Raw genomic sequence first — 20,577 nt, forward strand, 5'->3', positions numbered from 1 at the left:
CTGTGTGAAACAGGATGCTGGACTAGGTGGACCCTCACTGGTCTGATCCAGCAGGGCTCTTCTGATGTTCTTATGAAGGCCTCGGCCTCTCTGCCCTGTTGTTGGACCTCCAGAGGAACTAGTTGGCCACTGTGTGAGACAGGATGCTGGACTAGGTGGACCACTGGTCTGATCCAGCAGGGTTCTTCTGATGTTCTAATGAAGGCCTCGGCCTCTCTGCCCTGTTGTTGGACCTCCAGAGGAACTGGTTGGCCACTGCGTGAGACAGGAGACTGGACTAGATGGACCCTCACTGGTCTGATCCAGTGGGGCTCTTCTGATGTTCTGATCAGGGGAAGGCCTTGGCCTCTCTGCCCTGTTTTTGGCCCTGCAGAGGAACTAGTTGGCCACTGTGTGAGACAGGAGGCTGGACTAGATGGACCCTCACTGGTCTGATCCAGCAGGCGTCTTCTGATGTTCTTATGCTCAAATATAACTGACAGCAGGAAACTCATGAGGGAGGCGTTTGGGTCACTGGATGACAAAGGGGTGAAGGGATTGCTTAAGGAAGATGGTAAGATGAATGCATGAAGCTGCAGAGAAACTAAATGAACTGTTCTGGAGTTCTTTCAGGAGGTTAACAAGCATTTGGACAAGGGTGATCCAGCAGACATTACATACTTGAACTTCTAAAGGGCTTTTGATAAGGTACCTGACCCAGGACTCCTGAGTAAGTTTATCGGTCATGGGGCAACAGAAACAAATAGGACGAACAGTTGATTAAAATGTGGTCCTGCCACATTAGCAATCTAACCAGCCCTTCTGCAGATAAAGTTGCTCCAAAGGGTACGGGAAAATATCTGACCTTTTGGTTAAGCTGAGCAAAATGTTTGAAAGCAATTATTTCCCCACCGGCTAACAAAGCTACTTACTGCATTGAGTGGACGTCTTCGTTTTCTGACAACATGAACTGGAGAGTCAACCTCAGAGCTGTTATTAATCTTAGGGAAAGGGAAAAGAGATTTAGAAATGCGTTTGGGAATTCCAGAGAGAAGTTTTGTTGGAGGTTTGGTGGCATTTAAATTTTAAGCGAATGACTCACATTTGGCGACATCAAAACATTTCTTTTCCTTTTCCCGATAAAAATGACTTCATCTTCACTCCCGCTGCTGGCTCCCGCTGCGGAGGAGGAAACAGGGAACGAGAAGCAAGTGAGATGTTCCAAACACCGTGGTTTGTAAGTCAGCCGAAAAAGACCAGGCTGGGCTTTCCAAAAAGCAATTCCTTGTTGGCATACGCTGCTAGCACGGCTGGTCACACAGCAGGGCTTGCCCCTGACGGCTCACGCGGTATTTCCTGCCAGAGGAACACAGCAAGGTGCAGCCCCTTTGCTGAGCTAAGCAGAGAGTGATCCCGCGCACAAAGGCAGCAGGAGAGAAGGGCTCAGAGGACGACCTGCTTGCTGGCTCTTGAAGCCCCGCAGGTTTTCCTTTCAAGCAGAAGAACCCTCATTTCTCAAGTGCAAGCTCCGCAAACTACAGCAGGTACAAGCAATGCTCCCTGTAAGCTGTGGAGGCTTGAGAGCAAAAATTCTGCTTTGTGAGCTACTGGCATTAAAGTTGTGAGCGAGCGATCTGCCTACTGCATAAATTAGTTTGCTCTGGAGCCATCCTTCCTGAGCTGAGACAAAAATGTGAGAGCCGGAGGCAAGAAACTGGGAGCTGGTTCACACTAGCTCAGCTTAGAGGGAACACTGGGTACAAGCAGCATCTCCACCTGGCACAATTTTTTCCCTTCCCATCACATTTTCTCTTACCTTCCCCCCCCCCCCCCTCCTCTTTTTTGGCGCATACCCCTGGTTTCAGGAAACGTGGCAGCCGGGCCCAGACATGGGCAGAGAAAGCTGCACCTCACATACAGATTCAAAGCAGCAGGTCTTTGGCTGAAGGTCTTTATAGGTACAGTTTCAGAAGGTTTGCCACAAGAGCCAGTTTGGTGTAGTGGTTAAGTGCGCAGACTCTAATCTGGGAGAACCGGGTTTGATTCCCCACTCCTCCTCCACTTGCACCTGGCTGGATGACCTTGGGCAAGCCCTAGTTCTGAAAAGAGCTGTTCTTGAAAAAGAGCCGTTTCCGTCAGAGCTCTCCCAGCCCCTCTTACCTCGCAGGGTGCCTGTTGTGGGGAGGGGAAGCCGCTCTGAGACTCCCTTGGGTAGTGAAGGGCCGTGGGGTATAAATCCAATCTCTACTTCTTCTTCATTTGTGCATTTCTTTGTGTACAGACACACAAACACACACGCAGAGCAACGATGAGGCCTGTTGCTATGCCCTACTAGCTCAGTGACACTATGATTTCTAATGAGTATAACTTGGTAAAAGATTGAAGGTGCAAGAAATGAGATTGGGATACAAGAGACAAGGCCAATCCCAGACCAGGTGCTGAGGAGATTAGGGAAGGGCTTCAAAAGCCTCTCCGGTTCTCGAGGGTCATCCTCCTTCTTTTCACTTTCAATGCGCCTTGTGGATGCCTAACCTGAGCCACTGACAGTCGTGTCCACCATCTGCTGTGACTGTTTCTGGAAGGACACAAAAAGTCTGGTGACAGCGGCCCCTATCCGACACCCTCCAGCGTGTCCAGGCATGACGTGCTTGGCTGAACTGCCTCACAAATCAGGTGTCAGGTAGCCCCGTCATGGGTCTGGAATGTGGAGGTGGTGCCCTCCCGTTTTCTGTCTCAGCTCTCCCTGGCTCACTAACTGTTTGCTATCTTATGCTCGACCTTGTAGATGCTCCAGCTGCAGTTTACTCGGCTGGGAAAGTTAACGGCTTTTTTGCTTTGCTCACTTGCTTGGCCCGCCCGCGCGAGATGTATCCATTGGCTCATGCTTTCCGGGGGGGGGGGATGTTTGATTCTAGTATAACCATTCCTGACACAAGCTGTACACGTGTCTCTATTACTGGATTTACCAATAAACAGTTATCTTCTTATGAAGCCCTGTGTTGCGTGACCTGATTATGGACCCTGACATCAGGTTCGTTTCAGAGGGGGGAGCCATGGTGGTCGGCAGGAGAACAGCTGGATTAGAGTCCAGGAGCACACGAGAGAGAGAGACCAACTCGATGTCGGGGTAAGAAAATCACAGAAGCCATGTTGGCTCCCACACTCTGTGTCACACAGTGGCCAAAACCTAGGGGCCATCAGGAGGCCCACCAGTGAGGCCAGAACTCCAGAAGCCCTCCCCCTGTGGCCCTCCAAACACCAAGAAGACAGAGCGCCACTGCCCCAGACAGAGTGTTCCCTCTATCCCTTGTGGCTGACAGCTGTCAGTCGACCTCTGTTCCACAACTCCTTGCAACTGGAAGGAGGTCCTTTTTCCTGGGATGCTGAGTCCATGAGAGGACGCAGACCTCTCCTCTGGGAAGGCAGCCATTTTTGACCACACGCTGGCCTAAAGAGCTGGAGGGAACTTCAAGGTAATGGTACTTGGTAGGGATTTGTAACTATCTAAGGTAAAGCAGTCTGATAGGACTTGTATAGAGAGAGAGACAGAGGATTTGCATTTTACCCCCCCACCCCCAGTCTGGTGCTGCGCTAAAAGTATGCTTGTAAATATTCTCTTTTTAATAAATACTTTATAATTTTTGATGCTGGTAGTGGTTCTCTGTACCACACAGACCTCCACCGTCTTGGACATGCTATTTTAAAAGGAACACCGGGGGAAAGCAGGCAGTTGGCAAGAGGCTATTCTTCCAGGAGTGCGCAAGGCAGTAAACTGTCCCTGTGGTGACCAGGCACTAGGCAGCAGGAGACACAGAGATAAGGCCTCAGACCTTGGAAGGGAAGCTGAGAGCCCTGACCCTCTCAGCAGGCAATTCCGTACAAATGTCCAATGCTGGTGGCAAGTTACGAGAGAGAGAGAGAGAGAGAGAGGTGCCTCTCCAGGTCTTGAGAAAAACCTTGGAAGGCAGGGCGGAATAGGGCCTGCAGGCCAGAGCACACATGTTCCGCCACAAAGGGTATGGGTTATTAAAGTACAGGAACTGCAACACAAATAAGATTATGTCAGAGGAGGCCTATGTTACTCCCAAGGGGACAGATTCGTGGCTAGGTTGGACTTTTTATATACAGTATTTACTGTATTTTATATACCGTATTTACTGTAAGGCCAGCCTGATCTCGCCAGATCTTGGGAAGCTAAGCAGGGTTGGCCCTGGTTAGTAGTGGATGGGAGACCAGGGTCGCTGTATCGAGGCAGGCAATGGCAAACCATGGCTCATTGACAGAGCCTGTGCTTGGCATGCAGAAGGCTGCAGGTTCATTCCCTGGAATCTCCAGTAAAAAGGATCAGGCAGTAGGTGAAGTAAAAGACCTCTGCTTGAGACCCTGGAGAGTCCCTGCCATCCTCGATACTGACTTTGATGGACCCGGAGGGATCTGATTCAGAAGAAGACAGCTTCATGCGTGTTCATGGGTGTGTTCCAACCACCTCTGAACATCCCTTGCCTTGAAAACCCCACCATGGAGTCTACATAAGTCGGCTGTGACTTGACGGCACTTCCCGCTGACAGAACAGAATACCCCCCCCCTTTCTGAGTCATAAAAAGCCCCCAACTGCTGACTTTCGCCTGCATACCAAAGCCTGTAGGGAGCAGGCAGCGGCAGCAGTCCAGTCCAGTGTTCCCTCTAAGCTGAGTTAGTGTGAGCTAGCTCACAGTTTGTTAGCCTCCGGCTCACAGATTTTTGTCTTAGCTCAGGAAGGAGGGCTCCAGAGCAAATTAATTCATGCAGCAGCCAACTCGCTCGCTCACAACTTTAATGCCAGGAGCTCACCAAGTAGAATTTTTGCTCACAGGACTCCACAGCTTAGAGGGAGCCTTGGTCCAGTCTGCACTATCCCTCGTCCCCAACCCACTGGAATATTACCTTCAGCAGAAATCAGGTCGTGGCTCTTTCGGTTTTTGCACTCCCCACTTCCAGTGCCTTGTGAAGCAAAACCCTCGATACCGTCAGTGGGCTTTGCCGCGGGCTTTTTAACAGTCTCGGTTCCTGCTTTGCTTGGGACGGCCCCCCGTGGGCTTCCCAGCCTGTTTCCAAAGAAGCAGTTCAGCTTGGCCCCTCTGGATACGGGGGAGTTCATCATTCGTCCGCTTTTGGGGGTAGAAAATCCACATCTCGCAGGGCCTGGTGATCGGCACAGTGTGTCTCCTGCTGGAGTCCAAGGAGAAGCCCCCGGAATGACATCTGCAGTCCTCGTTAGACCACAGTTCGGGTTCTGCGAGGGTGCCGGTGTAGAAACCTTCGGCCTTTCCAAAGAGCTGGGACTCCAGGGCAACGGAGATTCCCTTGCTGACGTGCCGTTGGACGGAGAACCGTCAGCGATGTGACTCCCGTTATCTTCCTTGGGGCCTGCTGGCTCCGCATCTTCGTCCTCGGATTCTTGGAGAGAAAATCCAAGGTCAAAGTTAACGGAGAACAACTCCTGAGAGACGTCATACGGCTCTTCGGGCGGCAGAGCTCCTTCCCCTGCATCATCAGCTGCTTCCAAAGCTTGGTCCTGATGTCTTAATAATGAACTAACAGGGTCTCCAAGACCGTCTGTGACACACTCACTGGAAGGCTGCCGCTGAGAGGTTCCCGGATCTTCAGCCGGAGTACTGGCTTGGCTGCACAAGCCCCGTTGCCCTGAGCGCTTCCTGCCCTTCCCCTCCGATAGACTGCTCCTCGTAGAAGCGTGCTCCCTTCGGAACAACAGTCCAGACCCTTGTTCTTCACCAGGGCTCCTATTTCCGCCTGGATTTTCACAGGAGGCCTCTCTCCCCCCCACCGCATCCCTTCGCAGAGAGCTCACTGCCAGATCACGTGAGGTCACTGGCGAATCCCGTCTTTCAGTTCCAATCTGCACTTCATCATTGCTATCGAAAACCTCATCCCAGGCCAGGTCATCATTATTATTGCCAACAGAGGCCTCGAGAACACAGTTACTCACGGGAGACGGTTTTGGGAAGCCGGGGAGCTCAGAGGTGCTCTGGGATGTCACGGACGGCCTCTGGGACTCCGGGGAGGTCGCCAGTTTTGCCGGAGGATACCTGTCCGCACACGCGCTGGCTTCCTCGGATTCAAAGAGTTGGTTCAGAGAGGGAGGGGACTGCGAGAGAAGCCTGGCTGCACTTAGCAGGGCCTCTCTTCCGCAAGAGGGGTCCTCCCCAGCACAGGGGACGGGGAGCGCGAGCGAGTCCTTCTCTAGTGCAGGAAGGTAAAACAGAGAAGACGGACGCGGCAAGTTGTCTTCTGAGAAGCAACCGGAGTCGGACTCGACACTGAGGCCGTCCCCTGATTTGCAGCCTTTAACCGCCCGTGGCGAGTCTCTTGCGACACTTGCACTCATCCCGCCACGGTCCTCGCTTCCCTCTGGCCAAGCCTCAGGGCCAGGGTCTTCGTCCAGCAGCAGCAGGAGGCCTGAAGGACTGCCCCTCTCTTTGCTGTGACCCTCGACCTCTGCCCTTGGTGCTGGGGGCCGCTTAGTAGAATGGACGGGGGCTGCTTTGAAAAGAGGCCAGCCTTCTGCATCCAGATGCTGCGAGGAGGAGCAGGGGTCCGCCTTGGAGGCTGCCCCCAGGGCTTTTCGGGACAAGGAAGCCTTTGGAGCCGCTAAGGAATCAAGAACACTTTTACTCCTCTTCAGGACTGAGGCGTCGACATCTTCCGGGTGAAAATAAGGCTGGATTCTCAGTTCGTAGCTACAATCCCCCTGGTTCAAATAACAACAACAATAATAATAATAAAGAAAAAGTAATCAGGGTTTTTTTTACACATGCTGGCATGTACAGGTTGGACCGCCATGAACCTGTCAACCACTGCAGCTGCCAGGCCATTCATTTCCTGCTTTACTGCAGGCAGACAAAAGTCAGAACTTGTCTAGAACTGCTCAATCAGCCCTAGTCCTCTGTGTCCCAGGAAAGGCCACCTCAGCCTGACCCCCCCCCCCCGGTGCATTCTGCAATAAAAACCAAAGGCTGAATGAAGACTTTACAGACAGCTTTGATCAACCCAAGGTTAGCTAACCACAGCACCCTGATCCCCCCCCCCCCAAGGGTTAACGTGAATATTAGCAGGCCTGCTCTGGCTCACAGGTGTCCGTACACCGTCCTTCTTTCCTTAAAGCCAAATTCAAGAATGTGGTCATTGGCTCACTGTGAGAACCTGTGTTCCGTTCTATAACTAGATGGGAGGGGCAAGCAGGAAGAAGAAGAAGAGGAGGAGATTGGAGCTATACCCCGTGGCCCTTCACTTGGAGTCTCAGAGCGGCTTACAAACTCCCTTCCCTTCCCCTCCCCACAACAGACACCCTGTGAGGTGGGTGGGGCTGAGAGAACTCTGACACAAACTGCTCTTTCAGGAACAGCTGTGCCAGAGCTTGTGACTGACCCAAGGTCATCCAGCCAGGTGCATGTGGACGAGTGGGGAATCAAACCCGGTTCTCCCAGATTAAAGTCTGCACACTTAACCACTACACCAAACTGTGTAGCCATCCTCTGGAGAGGAATTCCAGTGTGAAGCAGGATTTGAACAGGTACGACTTATTTATATTTTATAAATAAGGGCGGCTCACAGATAGGCGTAAGCCAACACATAAAAACAGGTTAAAACCATATAAAACCATCACTACAATGTTACGACATATTAAGTGCTCTAGATGTTCCAGAATCACCTTCCATAAAGATGACGTCTCAGAGATGGTGCACCCACTCAGTGCTGTCAGTGCCACGTGACACTGTCCTTCTCTCTTCCCAGGGCCAGTTGGCAATGATGGTAAAATAGTGATGGTACGATGGTACTAGCAGCAAAATGTTTGTTAGCCACAAGGTACAGATAGGAACTCTCAGTCTGGGGCAAGTGATACTCTGTATTCTTGGTGCTGGGGGGGGAAACAGTGGGAGGGCTTCTAGTGTCCTGGCCCCACTGCTGGACCTCCTGAGGGCACCTGGTATTTTTGGCCACTGTTGCTGGATGGGCCATTGGCCTGATCCAGCACTGGCTTCTCTCTTATGTTCTTATGAGAAACACCTAAAGCAGAGGTCCATCAGGGGCTGTTAGCCGCTCTCGGTCTGGGGCAAGGGATGCTCTGTATTTTGGGCCCGGGGGGGGGGGCAACAGTGGGAGGGCTTCTAGTGTCCTGGCTGATGGCACCTGGTATCTTTGGCCACCATGTGACTGAGTGTTGGACTAGATGGGCCACTGGCCTGATCCAACACCGGCTTCTCTTGTGTTCTTATTAGAGGGAATTGGATGAACATATGGAGCAGAGGTCCATCAGTGGCTATTTGCCACAAGATATCGATAGAAACTTTCAGTCTGGGGCAAGGGATGCTCTGTATTCTTGGTGCTTTGGGGGGGGCAACGGTGGGAGGGCTTCTACAAGAACTCGTGGGCACTCCATGAAATTGCTGAGCGGTCGGGTTAGAACGGATAAAAGGAAGTTCTTCTTCACCCAAAGAGTGATGAACACATGGAATTCACTGCCACAGGAAGTGGTGGCGGCTACAAGCATGGACGGCTTCAAAAGGGAATTAGATAAGCATATGGAGCAGAGGTCCATCAGTGGCTCTTAGCCACAAGGGATAGATAGGGACTCTCAGTCTCCGAGCCCTTTAGTGATCCAGACCGGAGGATACCGGAGAGGGTCACACAACCCACCTCCCTTACCAAAGGGAAGAGGCCCGTGCAATCTGTACTAAACCTCACAGCTAGTCTGGTGTCGTGGTTACAGGGGCAGCCTGAGATCTGGGAGACCCAGGTTTGAATCCCCACTTGGGCCACGAAAGCTCGCTGGGTGACCTCGGGCTGGTCACACGTTCTCAGCCTCGCCCACCTCACAGGGTTGTTGTGAGGATAAAATGGAGGGGAGGAGAATGATGTGAGCTGCTTGGAGTCTCCATTGGAGAGAGAGGTGTAGTACTAGTTAAGTATGTTGAAAGTAAATATGTATCAGTCATTTTTTGACTGACCAGGTTGGCAGATCACCTTATTTTCAGGCCTTGGCTGAAAGGAACCCCCTGCTTCGTCTGTGTTTTGTCCGGATTAGAACGAGCAGTGCTTCCCGAAATGGTAAAAATGGGAAGTAAACCCTGAACCCTTCTCAAAGTGGTAAAAAGGTCTAAGAGACATTTTTCTTCATTGTTTGATGACATAACTTTGAAGGGCCTTGCCTGTTTGGAAATATCCTTTTGTACAAGCCCTCTCCAATTTAACTCAGGAGAAACACCAGGCATTTGGGCCACACCAGGACACTTGAGTATGGATCTTCAGACTGACTTCCCAAGGGTTAAACGGCCACTTCTGATTCCCCCAGGCCCCTTTGCTTGGACAGGATAAGAAGAGGCTCCTTCTCCCAGCTGGAAGGGAGGGGAGGGGGGGGAGGAAGAAGAGGAGATTGGATTTATACCCCATGGCCCTTCACTACCCAAGGGAGTCTCAGAGCGGCTTACAGTCTCCTTTCCCTTCCCCTCCCCACAACAGACACACTGTGAGGCAGGCGGGGCTGAGAGAGCTCTGACAGAAACTGCTCTTTTTCAAGAACAGCTCTTGTCAGAACTATGGCTTGCCCGAGGTCATCCAGCCAGGTGCAAGTGGAGGAGTGGGGAATCAAACCTGGTTCTCCCAGATTAGAGTCCGCTGACTTAACCACGACACCAGACTGGCACCGACTAACCCTTTCAAGTTTTTGCAACATTTTCTTCCTCCAAGGGGCTCGAGACAAGTGCGCAGGGTTCTCCTCCCCGCTCCGTTTGATCCTCAGAACCGCCCTGCGAGGTAGGTTAAGCGGAGAGAACCACTAGCCCAGGGCCACCCACCGAGCTCCACGGAGCGTGGGGATCTGGGGCCGGGCCCTCCTCGGCCGACTGCAGCACTCCAGACAAGTGGGTCAGGGAGAAGAAAGCGAGGGCCGTGCCGGAGCGTCTGTGCCCCTGAGGAGCAAGCCTGCCACAGGGCACTCGGCGTGCGGAGCCACGATTCAGACTCCAGGGGGAAGGGAAAGGAACGGCCTGGCAGAAAGGGGGACATTCGCACGGAGCAGCTCTAGCATTTCCAGCATAACCAGGGGAGAGAGACGGCAGGATGGGGGGCACAAGGGCCTGCCTTACTTTGGGCTCACCTGGAAGGAAAAGCCTCACGGGTTAATGCTGCAACCAAAGCAACCATAAGTAGATGGGGCAGCGTTAACATTTTAAGAGTCTCAAGGGATGTTCACTGGATGCGCTCAAGGTCTAGTGCTTTGGGAGAGGGAGAAAAATTTCTCTTCGTCGGTTCTCTCCGTCCCGTGCATAATTTTGTAAACCTCTATCATGTCCCCCCCCCCCCTTAGTCATCTCTTTTCTGAACTGCAAAGTCCCAGCAGACTCTTCGGCCTCTCCTCCTGGGGAAGGGGCTCCGACCCCCTCACCGTCTCGGTTGCCCTCCTCCCTCTGCGCTTTCCCCAGCTCCGCACTTCTCCCCGTTGAGATACGGTGACCAGAACTGTGTTCAGTACTCCAAATGAGGCCACGCCATAGATCTATACGGGGGGCATCAGCCGCTTTACTCTCAACCCCTTTCCTCATAGTCTCTAACACAGAGGTTGCCTTTTTCACTGCGGCACCCTGGGCGGACACCTTCATTGAGCTCTCCACTAGGACCCCGAGGTCTTTCCCCCTCCCCTCCCAGTCTCAGCACATTCAGACCCCATTCGCCTATGCTTGGAGTTGGGATTCTTTTTTTGTCCCAATGTGTATCACCTTAACCGGGGCTCTTTCTGTAGCAGGAGCTCCTTTGCATATTAGGCGGCACACCCCTAATGTCGCTAATCCTCCGAGAGTTTAAAGAGCTCTTCTCACAGGGGCTACTGTAAGCTCTCAGAGGATTGGCTACATCAGGGGTGTGTCGCCTAATATGCAAAGGAGCTCCTGCTACAGAAAGAGCCCTAACTGGGTCCTTAACCAACATTGAACTTCGTTTCCCACATGGTCGCCCACTTGCCCAGTCCGTGAAGGTCCTCTTGGAGCTCTTCACAGCCACCCTCCTGAATAATTTGGTGCCGTCTGCAGACTTGGCTACTGCACTCCTCACCCCTCATTCCCGATCGGTCAAGTGGCAGAGAATGAACCAGCTAAGAGCTGGATCTAGACAAGATGGGGGGGGGGCGCACTGGGGGGGAAAGAGCGCCTGCTCCTCCTCCTCCTCCAAGGGATTTCCTTTCCGACCTTAGACCTTTAGAAAGTCCAAAGTAAAAAAGAGAGATGCAAGTAATCACTTCTCATAAGAACATCATGTACGGGACTCACTGCCACAGTGGCGTGGATGGCTTTCGGAAGAAGGGCTGCTAGTCAGCAGTTTGTGCTTTTTAATGCAGCAGCTCCCGACCTGCATCCCTGCGCCCATCAGTCAAAGGTTCTCAGGTGCTGGGAAAGACCCTCTCTCTCTCTCTACCTGAAACCCCCAAGAGCAGCTCCTGGCCAGAGCAGGACTTAATGGATAACTTCAACGGGTAGCCGTGTTGGTCTGCAGTGGAACAGCCGGCCTCTGGGCCAGCAGCACTGGGCCAAGACCCTCTGACCACGGGAGCGCTGGCTCGCGAAAACGGCTCTCCCGGAAATCTTGTGGGTCCCCAAGGTGCTCCTGGACCGGAATGACGGAGATAAACGGACTTGGAGTTCCTGGGATTGCATCATTTGCATGAGTGGCAGGACACACTATGACGTTTTATGCTCGTGACAGGATTTGTGTGTGTGTGAAGATGTTGTTTTACAAACTACTTCAGTAGAAAAGTAGCTAATCGGATTACAGAGTAGAATGTCCTGCATCTGAGTGAGTTTAGTGAGTCTGGCTAGCCTCCTTTTTGTATCGCCACAGCTGGGCAGGGGTGGTCCGGCCAAATGCCTCGAGTCCCAAGCTCCTGCATTCAGTGCGTCCTGCGGGTTTGACCCTGACAAAAGGAAGTGACTGTCAAGAGGCATGCACAGCCCAGCAGTGACCGGCCAGAGCCCGTGGTGCCATGTGAACAGAGAAAAGAAAGATGTGTCAAATCCAAGAAGAGGAAGAGGAGACTGGATTTATACCCCACCCTTCACTCAGAGTCTCAGAGTGGCTTACAAACTCCTTTCCCTTCCCCTCCCCACAACAGACACCCTGTGAGGTAGGTGGGGCTGAGAGAGCTCTCTCGAGAACCGCCCTTGAGAAAACAGCTCTGAAAGAACTTGTAACTGACCCAAGGTCACGCCAGCAGCTGCATGTGGAGGAGTGGGGAATCAAACCCAGTTCTCCCAGATTAGAGTCTGCGCACTTAACCACGACACCAAACTGGCCACACCACTACACTAAAACCTTCTGGGGTTCTTTCAGCAGGACAAGCATGTGGCATACACTTCGGCTTCCCAAAGGCTTTTGCCATGGCACCTCGCCAAAGACTCCTGAGTCAACTTAGCAGTCATGGGATAAGCGGACGGGTTCTCTTATGGGTTAAAAACTGGTTAAATGTCAGGAAGCAAAAAGTAGGCATCAGTGGACAGTCCTTGCAACGGAGGAAAGTAAGCAGTGGGGTCCCATAAGGATCGGTATTGTGGCCGGTACTATTTAATGTGTTCATCAATGACCTTGAAAGAGGGGGTGAGGAGCGTAGTGGCCAGGTTTGCAGACGGCACAAAATTACTCAGTAAGACCCAGGCTGACTACGAAGAGCTTCAGGAGGATCTCTCTGGACTGGGTGACAATGTGCCAAACAAAGTCCAAGGTAGATATACTGATTCACACGGAAACAAACAAAAAAGAAGCCGTAATGTTTATGATGACTGGTGATGGAGGACCTTAAAACGGCTGTTCAAGCAGAAATGCCGTAGTGACTTTCAGAGGATTTTCTCCCCAGCCTGCTCTTCACTCCAAGTATTCCTGTTCACCGAGGAGGCCTGTTAGCCCGCAAGCCTGCTATGGTGTTTTTATGGACTGTGTTACGTTGTTACCTGATGAAGTGTGCCAACAACGGACTGTGCCTGAAACTGACATGACTGAGAGCGCCCGGTGAGAGTACCTACCGAAGACCGTGTTTTCCAATGGTTGCTACTCCTGAGGTGTTCCCGTGTCTAGTGCACTCCATAGAACAACGCACGTGGTCACAGAAAGCACAAAACGCCATTTCAAACCAGCCGCATGGTCACCTACCTCCAGGGCCCCCTCCCCCTTGCACCAACGAAGCTGCATGTACTCACAAAGACCCGGTATTCAGCCTGGCCACATGGACATGAGTCACCCTTCTGCATAAGAATACCCCTAGCCCAGGTGTCTTGATTGAGTTAGCAACTAGATCTCAAATTGCCCTCCAGTTTCTTGGCCCACCCAGAAAAATACAGTAGCCAATCGCTAACTTCTTGGCTATGCAGGAACACAGTGTCATAGGGGAGGACCCCTGGACCCAGCTCCTCCTCTAGACCACTTTTGATATAATCAGGAGCGCACCCAAAGCCCGCTCTCTTAAGTTCTTGCTCTCTCGCCCTTCTCTTCTTGACCTCTTGTTACGGATCCTGGAAACCCCCCATCGCTCTCAAACGACGCCCTCTACAAAACCTGCTTTTCCTCTTAAGCCCAGCTTGCTATCCCATATCCTACCCGTCCTTCTTTATACTCTAGAACTGAAGCTAGAGTCTCTTTGGCACGTGGTCTTAGCTGGTCTGAGTCCATTCGCCATTCTTTTCTAATTTTCTCCCCATCCTTACCCCTTCGCTGGAAGTTTGGAGCCACGCAGTTGCAGCTAGTTAATTATAACCCAGAGCATCAACCACCATAACTGTGTTGTATTATTCTATCTTAATTTCTTAGTCTTGTGTGCTGTGATTGTTGTATGTTATTGAGTGAAGTGTGTCAGTAAATTATTATTATTATTATTAATAACAACAACAACAACAACAACAACGTTTGCCTCAGTCCTTCATTTGGGAACCTCGGAAACAGTGCCATCCTCCGTAAACATAGACGGAAGAATCCCGATAATAATAATAACTGTACCGGTTGTTTCCCTTAAGGAGCAATTCGGCTAACAGGCTGGCGGCTCTACGCACAGCTGGACCTACCTCTTCGTATCTCATCTGCTCTATCGTTTCCATACTGCTAATGAAGTTGAGGCAGCGATCCGAGTGATCCACCAAGTGAGTAGGGACAGGACGGTTCTGCCAGAGTCTCCATTCGGTCAGAGACAGCTCACGGACCTCTCCGGCTTGCTGCAAGTAGGGAAAGGACGGTTCTGCCAGAGTCTCCATTCGGTCAGAGACAGCTCACGGACCTCTCCGGCTTGCTGCAAGTCCTGGGATTTCAAACACAGAGGCGATAATCAGTTCTCAGCTGGCAAGAGACAAACGGCCTCGAGTCTCACATGAGTGAAAAGAACAACAGTTTATGTGATATTTCTATTTCAGTGTGGCTTGATTGTGTGACTCAGTTTTATTGCACGGTTCATTGCTAGCAACGTGAGCAAAAATTCTACTCTGTGACCTCCGGGCATTAAAGTTGTGAGCAAGCGATTTGGCTCCTGCATAAATCAGTTTGCTTTTGAGCCATCCCTTCCTGAGCTGAGACAAAAATGTGTGAGCCGGAAGTTAAAAACCCTGTGAACTAGCTCACACTAACTCACCTTAGAGGGAACACAGATGCCCACCAGTATTTATTGTGGCGGCCTCACGGCTGTGAGAATTCTCTGACCAGCCTTCCCTTGAACAGAGGTTCAAAATCAACACGAGCCATTCATTTTTCTGGACCATTTTTGATGCTGCTCATTTTCAGACCCCTCTTTAAGACGCATCCAGACATTAACGAGGATTCGACGCGTGCCTGACCCCGGCTGCCGATCAGCAGTTTGGATCTCACAAGCAGAGAGGCAGGCAATTTCACCCAACTCCTGCGCTTTGCTGTAGCCCCATGATCTAAACGAAGCCAGTGTTCCTCCTGGCTGAGGAGCGTCTCCTATGACAGCCCTGCTTTAGACGAGAATGTACTCACATGTCAGAAGGATCCATCAGAGTTCAACTCACCGTTTTCTTCTCCCCATCTTCTAGTGTTTCAAAACTGGACGGAGGCATTACTGGTTGTTTGAGTCCATCCTCAGCTTTCACTCTATACGATCTATTCCACACTTCAAATTCTTCTGCTGTAAGATACCAACTTTCAGATGCATCGGTTTGCTTTGCGCCTGCGAGGGGGTGGGGCGAGGGGGAGAAGACAAGCGAAAACTGGTTTTAGAACATTTTTGTTCCTAATAAAACGGCTTACACAGAGACGACTGTCACTGTTTGTCTGTGGACTCCTCTGTAATTCTTGCGTTCACAACACAGGCATTTGGTTTGTGCTGGCCCACACTGAAAAGCGGACTGGACTGCTGTGTGAACCAGGAACTTTTCTCTTGGTTCTTCTACCAAAGCCTACAGGGGCTCCAGGACTCAAGTTGGCAAGGAGGAGCTTATTTACTTTGGCAGGACTCACAGCACTCTGCTCTTTGAAGGCTCACCGCTTCAGATATAGAATGGGGGGGGGGGACTTGGCTTGACAGCAACACCTGTGAAAGGGATCTGGGTGTTCTGGTTGATCACAAGCTAAACAGGAGCCTGCAGTGCGATGTGGCTGTGAAGAAAGCTAATGCAATCTTAGGATGCATGAACAGAAGCCTTGTGTCCAGATCACGGGAGATGGTAGTTCCGCTCTATCCTGCTATGGACTCAGGCCTCACCCGGAGTCCTGTGTCCAGTTTTGAGCACCACATTTGAGGAAGGATGTTGACAAGCTGGAGCATGTCCGGAAGAGGGCAACCGGGATGGTGAGAGGGTTGGAATCCAAGTCTTAGGAGGAAAGGCTGAACGAGTTGGGTCTGTTTAGCCTGGGAAAGAGAAGGCTTAGAGGGGACACTATTGCAGTCTTCAAGTATCTGAAGGGCTGTCATGTAGAAGATGGAGCGGATCTATTCTCTCTTGCTCCGGATTGCAAAACTAGATCTAATGGGTGGGAATTACAAGGGAGTCGTTACCGGCTAAATATCAGGGGAAACTTCCTAGCTGTAAGGGTGGTTGAGCAGTGGAACAGTCTGCCTTGGGAAGTGGTGGCTGCTCCTTCGCTGGACGTTTTCAAGCGGAGGATGGACGACCATCTTTCGGGTATGTCGTAGGGCTATCTTTCAGCTGTGCTCCTGCAGAGTGCACAGGGGGGTGGGACTAGATGACCTGCAAGGTCCCTTCCAACTCTAACATTCTATGATTCTATGATTCAGGCTCTGGTTCAACTCTGGGGAAAGGGGAGGGGGTCACCCATTAGCAACACTGCTCCACACTTCAGCTTTTGGGAAGCCCGGCAAAGTTTATTGAAGATGATTCAAAGAAAAATAGCAAATCACTGCGTGGTGACAGTGAGAAAACAAACGTGCCAGCCGCGACAAAGTTCCAAGCTCTCAGACCCACATGATCTGGAAGGTGGGTGAGTCAGTTCTAAAGAAAGGCGGGTGATATTAAACAACCTGCCAGCCAATCAAGGCCAGATAACTAATTATTATTTGCAGGTGTAGGGCTCTTAAAGAAAAAAACAAACCCACCAAGGTCTTCCACTGAAACAGTTCACAGGGCTCAAGTGGAAACAGCTTAGAGTCTCGATTACAAGTTAACCATCCAAAGTACCAGGTGCTGCTTCCATGCAACTGCACGGGAACACAGAAAATTCCTTTCTACCAAGTCACAAGCCCCTCCCCGGGTCAGTCCTGCCTCTTCTGAGTGGCAGCGCCTCTCAAAGGTCACAGAGAGTGGTCTTTTACGCGGTCTGTTTCTTGGCCTTCTTAAATGATCCTCGGGACTAAACCTGGGACTGTCTGCTTGCTGGATGCCCTACAGATAGATGCCCCACCACTGAGCCATGGTCCCTTCCGCTGTTTTATCAGGCATGGCGCCTCCTTATCGTTAAATGAAGAAATAATCAGTGTCATGGACAAAGGGTGATGTGGAAGTATACATCCTTGAGGTCTATGCATGCGAACCACATCACATGAACACATGTACCTGTCTTATAGTGAATCAGACCCTCGGTCCATCAAAGTATTGCCTACTCAGGCTGGCAGCCGCTCTCCAGGGTCTCAGGGAGGGGCCTTTCCCATCACCTCCTGCCTGGTCCTTCCAATGAGAGATGCTGGGGGTTGAAGCAAAGAAGTCTACTGCAATGCTGAGGCACCCATCAGTACCGATGCTATAGGCGTCAAGGCCCCTGCTGACCCTGGGAGAGCCATCAAAGGAGATTAGAGAGCATGCTCCTAAAGGAGTGCTTGGAGATGAAATGTCTGTTCGGAACGGTATGCTGGACTAAACTGGTCTGATCCAGCAGGGCTCTTCCGATGATGTACTGAAGGCCTCGATCTCTATGCCCTGTTGTTGGCCCTCCAGAGGAACTGGCTGGCCACTGTGTGAGAAGAGATGCTGGACTAGATGGACTCTCACTGGTCTGATCCAGCAGGGCTCTTCTGATGTCCTTATCAGCAAAAGGCCTCGATCTCTATGCCCTGTTGTTGGACCTCCAGAAGAACTGGCTGGCCACTGTGTGAGACAGAAGAGTGGGCTGGATGGACCACTGGTCTGATCCAGTAGGGCTCTTCTGATGTTCTTATCAAGGCCTCAACCTCTATGCCCTGTTGTTGGCCCTCCAGAGGAACTGGCTGGCCACTGTGTGAGACAGAACAGTGGGCTGGATGGACTCTCACTGGTCTGACCCACCAGGCCTCTTCTGATGTTGTTCTCAGGTGAAGGCCTTGGCCTCTCTGCCCTGTTGTTGGCCCTCCAGAGGAACGGGCTGGCCACTGTGGGAGACAGGAGGCTGGACTAGATGGACCCTCCCTGGTCTGACCCAGCAGGGCTCTTCTGATGTTCTTATCAGGGGAAGGCCTCAGCCTCTCTGCCCTGTGGTTGGCCCTCCAGAGGAACTGGCTGACCCCTGTGTGAGACAGGAGGCTGGACTAGATGGACCCTCCCTGGTCTGACCCAGCAGGGCTCTTCTGATGTTCTTATCAGGGGAAGGCCTCAGCCTCTCTGCCCTGTGGTTGGCCCTCCAGAGGAACTGGCTGACCCCTGTGTGAGACAGGAGGCTGGACTAGATGGACCCTCCCTGGTCTGACCCAGCAGGGCTCTTCTGATGTTCTTATCAGGGGAAGGCCTCAGCCTCTCTGCCCTGTGGTTGGCCCTCCAGAGGAACTGGCTGACCCCTGTGTGAGACAGGAGGCTGGACTAGATGGACCCTCCCTGGTCTGACCCAGCAGGGCTCTTCTGATGTTCTTATCAGGGGAAGGCCTCAGCCTCTCTGCCCTGTGGTTGGCCCTCCAGAGGAACTGGTTGGCCCCTGTGTGAGACGGGAGGCTGGTCTGGGTGACTAGATGGACCCTCACTGGTCTCATCCAGCATGGCTCTTCTTATGCTCTCATGAATGGTTTTGGGGAGTCTGGTGTATTTCAGACCATCCTGACGAGAATCTCCTTGATGTTCCTATTCCGGAGAGATCAAGCAACGACTGCATCTGTCACCGGGAGTCTCCCTCTCAGGACAGGTTGTTCGCTGTAGGACTGCCTGCTGCTGCCCCTTCATTTTTATCTTCCTGCCCCCCGGCCACCAAGCCTAAGGCACAAGCCGGAGAGTCGGAACAATGCTTGCTTCGACAAGCTCGCTAGATGGGGAATTGGAACACCTGGGCTAACGCAGACCTTCGCTCTGAGAGAGCAGTCGGCTTTTTCTTGTATCTGAGGAGACTCTCCGCCACACGTCCTCGGAAGGATGCAGACCTTTCCAGATGCCTGCTGTGCTGTGCTGAATCGGAAGACTCGCTCTTTCTGAAGCACACGATAGCCTTGATCTTTACAGCTGATCCACAGAGCAGGGCTTTATAGGAACTGTGCTAAAGTAAACACTTCAGCAAACACAAGAAGGGCAGTTCGTGAACCGCGGAGGCTTGCGATTTGCTTGGCATTGAGCTACAAAAGAGGTCCACCGCAGCAGACTCTGCACGTCAATACAGAGTGGTTCCATGAGGGGGCTGAGGTGGGTGCCCCCAAACAGAGCTCACCCTGTTTGCACCTTGGTGGCCACGATTTCCTTCTCGGCAGCGGCCTTTGTTTTCCCCTCTGCGTGGCTTCCTTTCTTTGTGACGAGGACAGCGCTGGCCTACTCAAGAGGGAGACTGCAGTTCCCATCTCTGCCTCTCAAATGCTTGTTCTTAGAAGAGAACGTGTTTTGGCTCCTTCTACCCCAGGTCTCTTTCCCAGAATGCAATTTGTACAGTCTTTGAGGGGGTGAACAAACATGTGGGCAAGGGGGACCCAATAGATATTGTTTACCTTGACTTCCAGAAAGCTTTTGATAAAGTTCCTCATCAAAGGCTCCTAAGTAAGCTCAATAGTCATGGGATAAAAGGACAAGGACAAGTCCTCTTGTGGATCAAAAACTGGCTAATTAATAGGAAAGAGAGAGTGAGTATAAATGGGCAATTTTCTCAGTGGAGGGTGGTAAGCAGTGGGGTACCGCAGGGACCAGTACTCAGTCCAATGCTTTTTAACTTGTACATTAATGATTTGGAGTTGGGAGTAAGCAGTGAAGTGGCTAAATTTGCAAATGACATGAAGTTGTTCAGGGTGGGGGGAACCAGGGAGGATTGTGCGGCACTCCAAAGGGATCTGTTGAGGATGGGCGAGTAGGCGTCAATGTGGCAAATAGGGTTCAATGTGGCCAAGTGCAAAGTGATGCACATTGGAGCCAAAAATCCTAACTATGAATATACATTGATGGGGTCCGAACTGGCAGAGAATGACAAAGAGAGAGAGATCTTAGAGTTGTAGTAGATAACTCCATGAAAATGTCGAGACAGTGTGCGACTGCAATGAAAAAGGCCAACGCTATGCTGGGGATTATTAGGAAGGGAATTGAAAAAAATCAGCCAGTATCATAATGCCCCTGTACAAATCGATGGTGCAACCGCATTTGGAGTACCGCGCACAGTTCTGGTCACCACACCTCAGAAAGGATATGATAGCATTGGGGAAAGTGAAGAAAAGGGCAACTAGAGTGGTCAAAGGGTTGGAACACTTTCCCCATGAAGGAAGGTTAAAGCGCTTGGAGCTTACCAGCGCCAGTGTAACCGGGAAGCCACTTCTGCTGGAGGGAGACGGCTCTCCCCTCTGTGGGGCTGGGTGGGGAAGTGTCTCGCTCACATTCTTGGGGCGTGATCAGCATCCTGTGCATCTTGGGGTTTACGCCTTCGGGGATCATCCGTGGGCTGTGCTGGTAAAGGCGGAGCACTTTGTTCTCAGAAATGGCTTTGAGAAGGCTTCTTTTATTTGACTGGCTTTGGTTGTAAGTCTGGAAAAGGAAACGAATCTGGAAGTTACTCAACTGGTTACCTGCATGCAGTTCTTACGGATAAAATGAAGGAGGCACTGAAACACTTGAAACACTTTCCCTATGATATAATCCCACATGGAAATAAGGTTAAAATGGAGCTTGGAGAAACGATGGCTGAGGGGTTAATGATGGCTGATTGAGGTTTATAAGATTATGCAAGGGATAGAGCAGGTAGGGA

General features: G+C 51.5%; 1 protein-coding gene across 1 annotated transcript in view; it reads right to left on the minus strand.

Moving 5' to 3' along the window:
• FANCM (Fanconi anemia complementation group M) overlaps positions 1-20,577 on the minus strand; it is an 86,573-nt gene that overhangs the window by 16,916 nt on the left and 49,080 nt on the right. Inside the window, exons 12-16 of the mRNA XM_015426651.1 lie at positions 20,123-20,357; positions 15,027-15,184; positions 14,073-14,219; positions 4,903-6,727; positions 1,082-1,158 (exon numbers count right to left, since the gene is read on the minus strand). Coding sequence (XP_015282137.1) covers positions 1,082-1,158; positions 4,903-6,727; positions 14,073-14,219; positions 15,027-15,184; positions 20,123-20,357 — 2,442 coding nt within the window. The remainder of the gene's footprint in view (positions 1-1,081; positions 1,159-4,902; positions 6,728-14,072; positions 14,220-15,026; positions 15,185-20,122; positions 20,358-20,577) is intronic.

This window comes from Gekko japonicus, unplaced genomic scaffold (assembly GCF_001447785.1).
Source record: "Gekko japonicus isolate JY-2015 unplaced genomic scaffold, Gekko_japonicus_V1.1 scaffold2117, whole genome shotgun sequence".
NCBI classification, from domain to species: Eukaryota; Metazoa; Chordata; class Lepidosauria; order Squamata; family Gekkonidae; genus Gekko; species Gekko japonicus.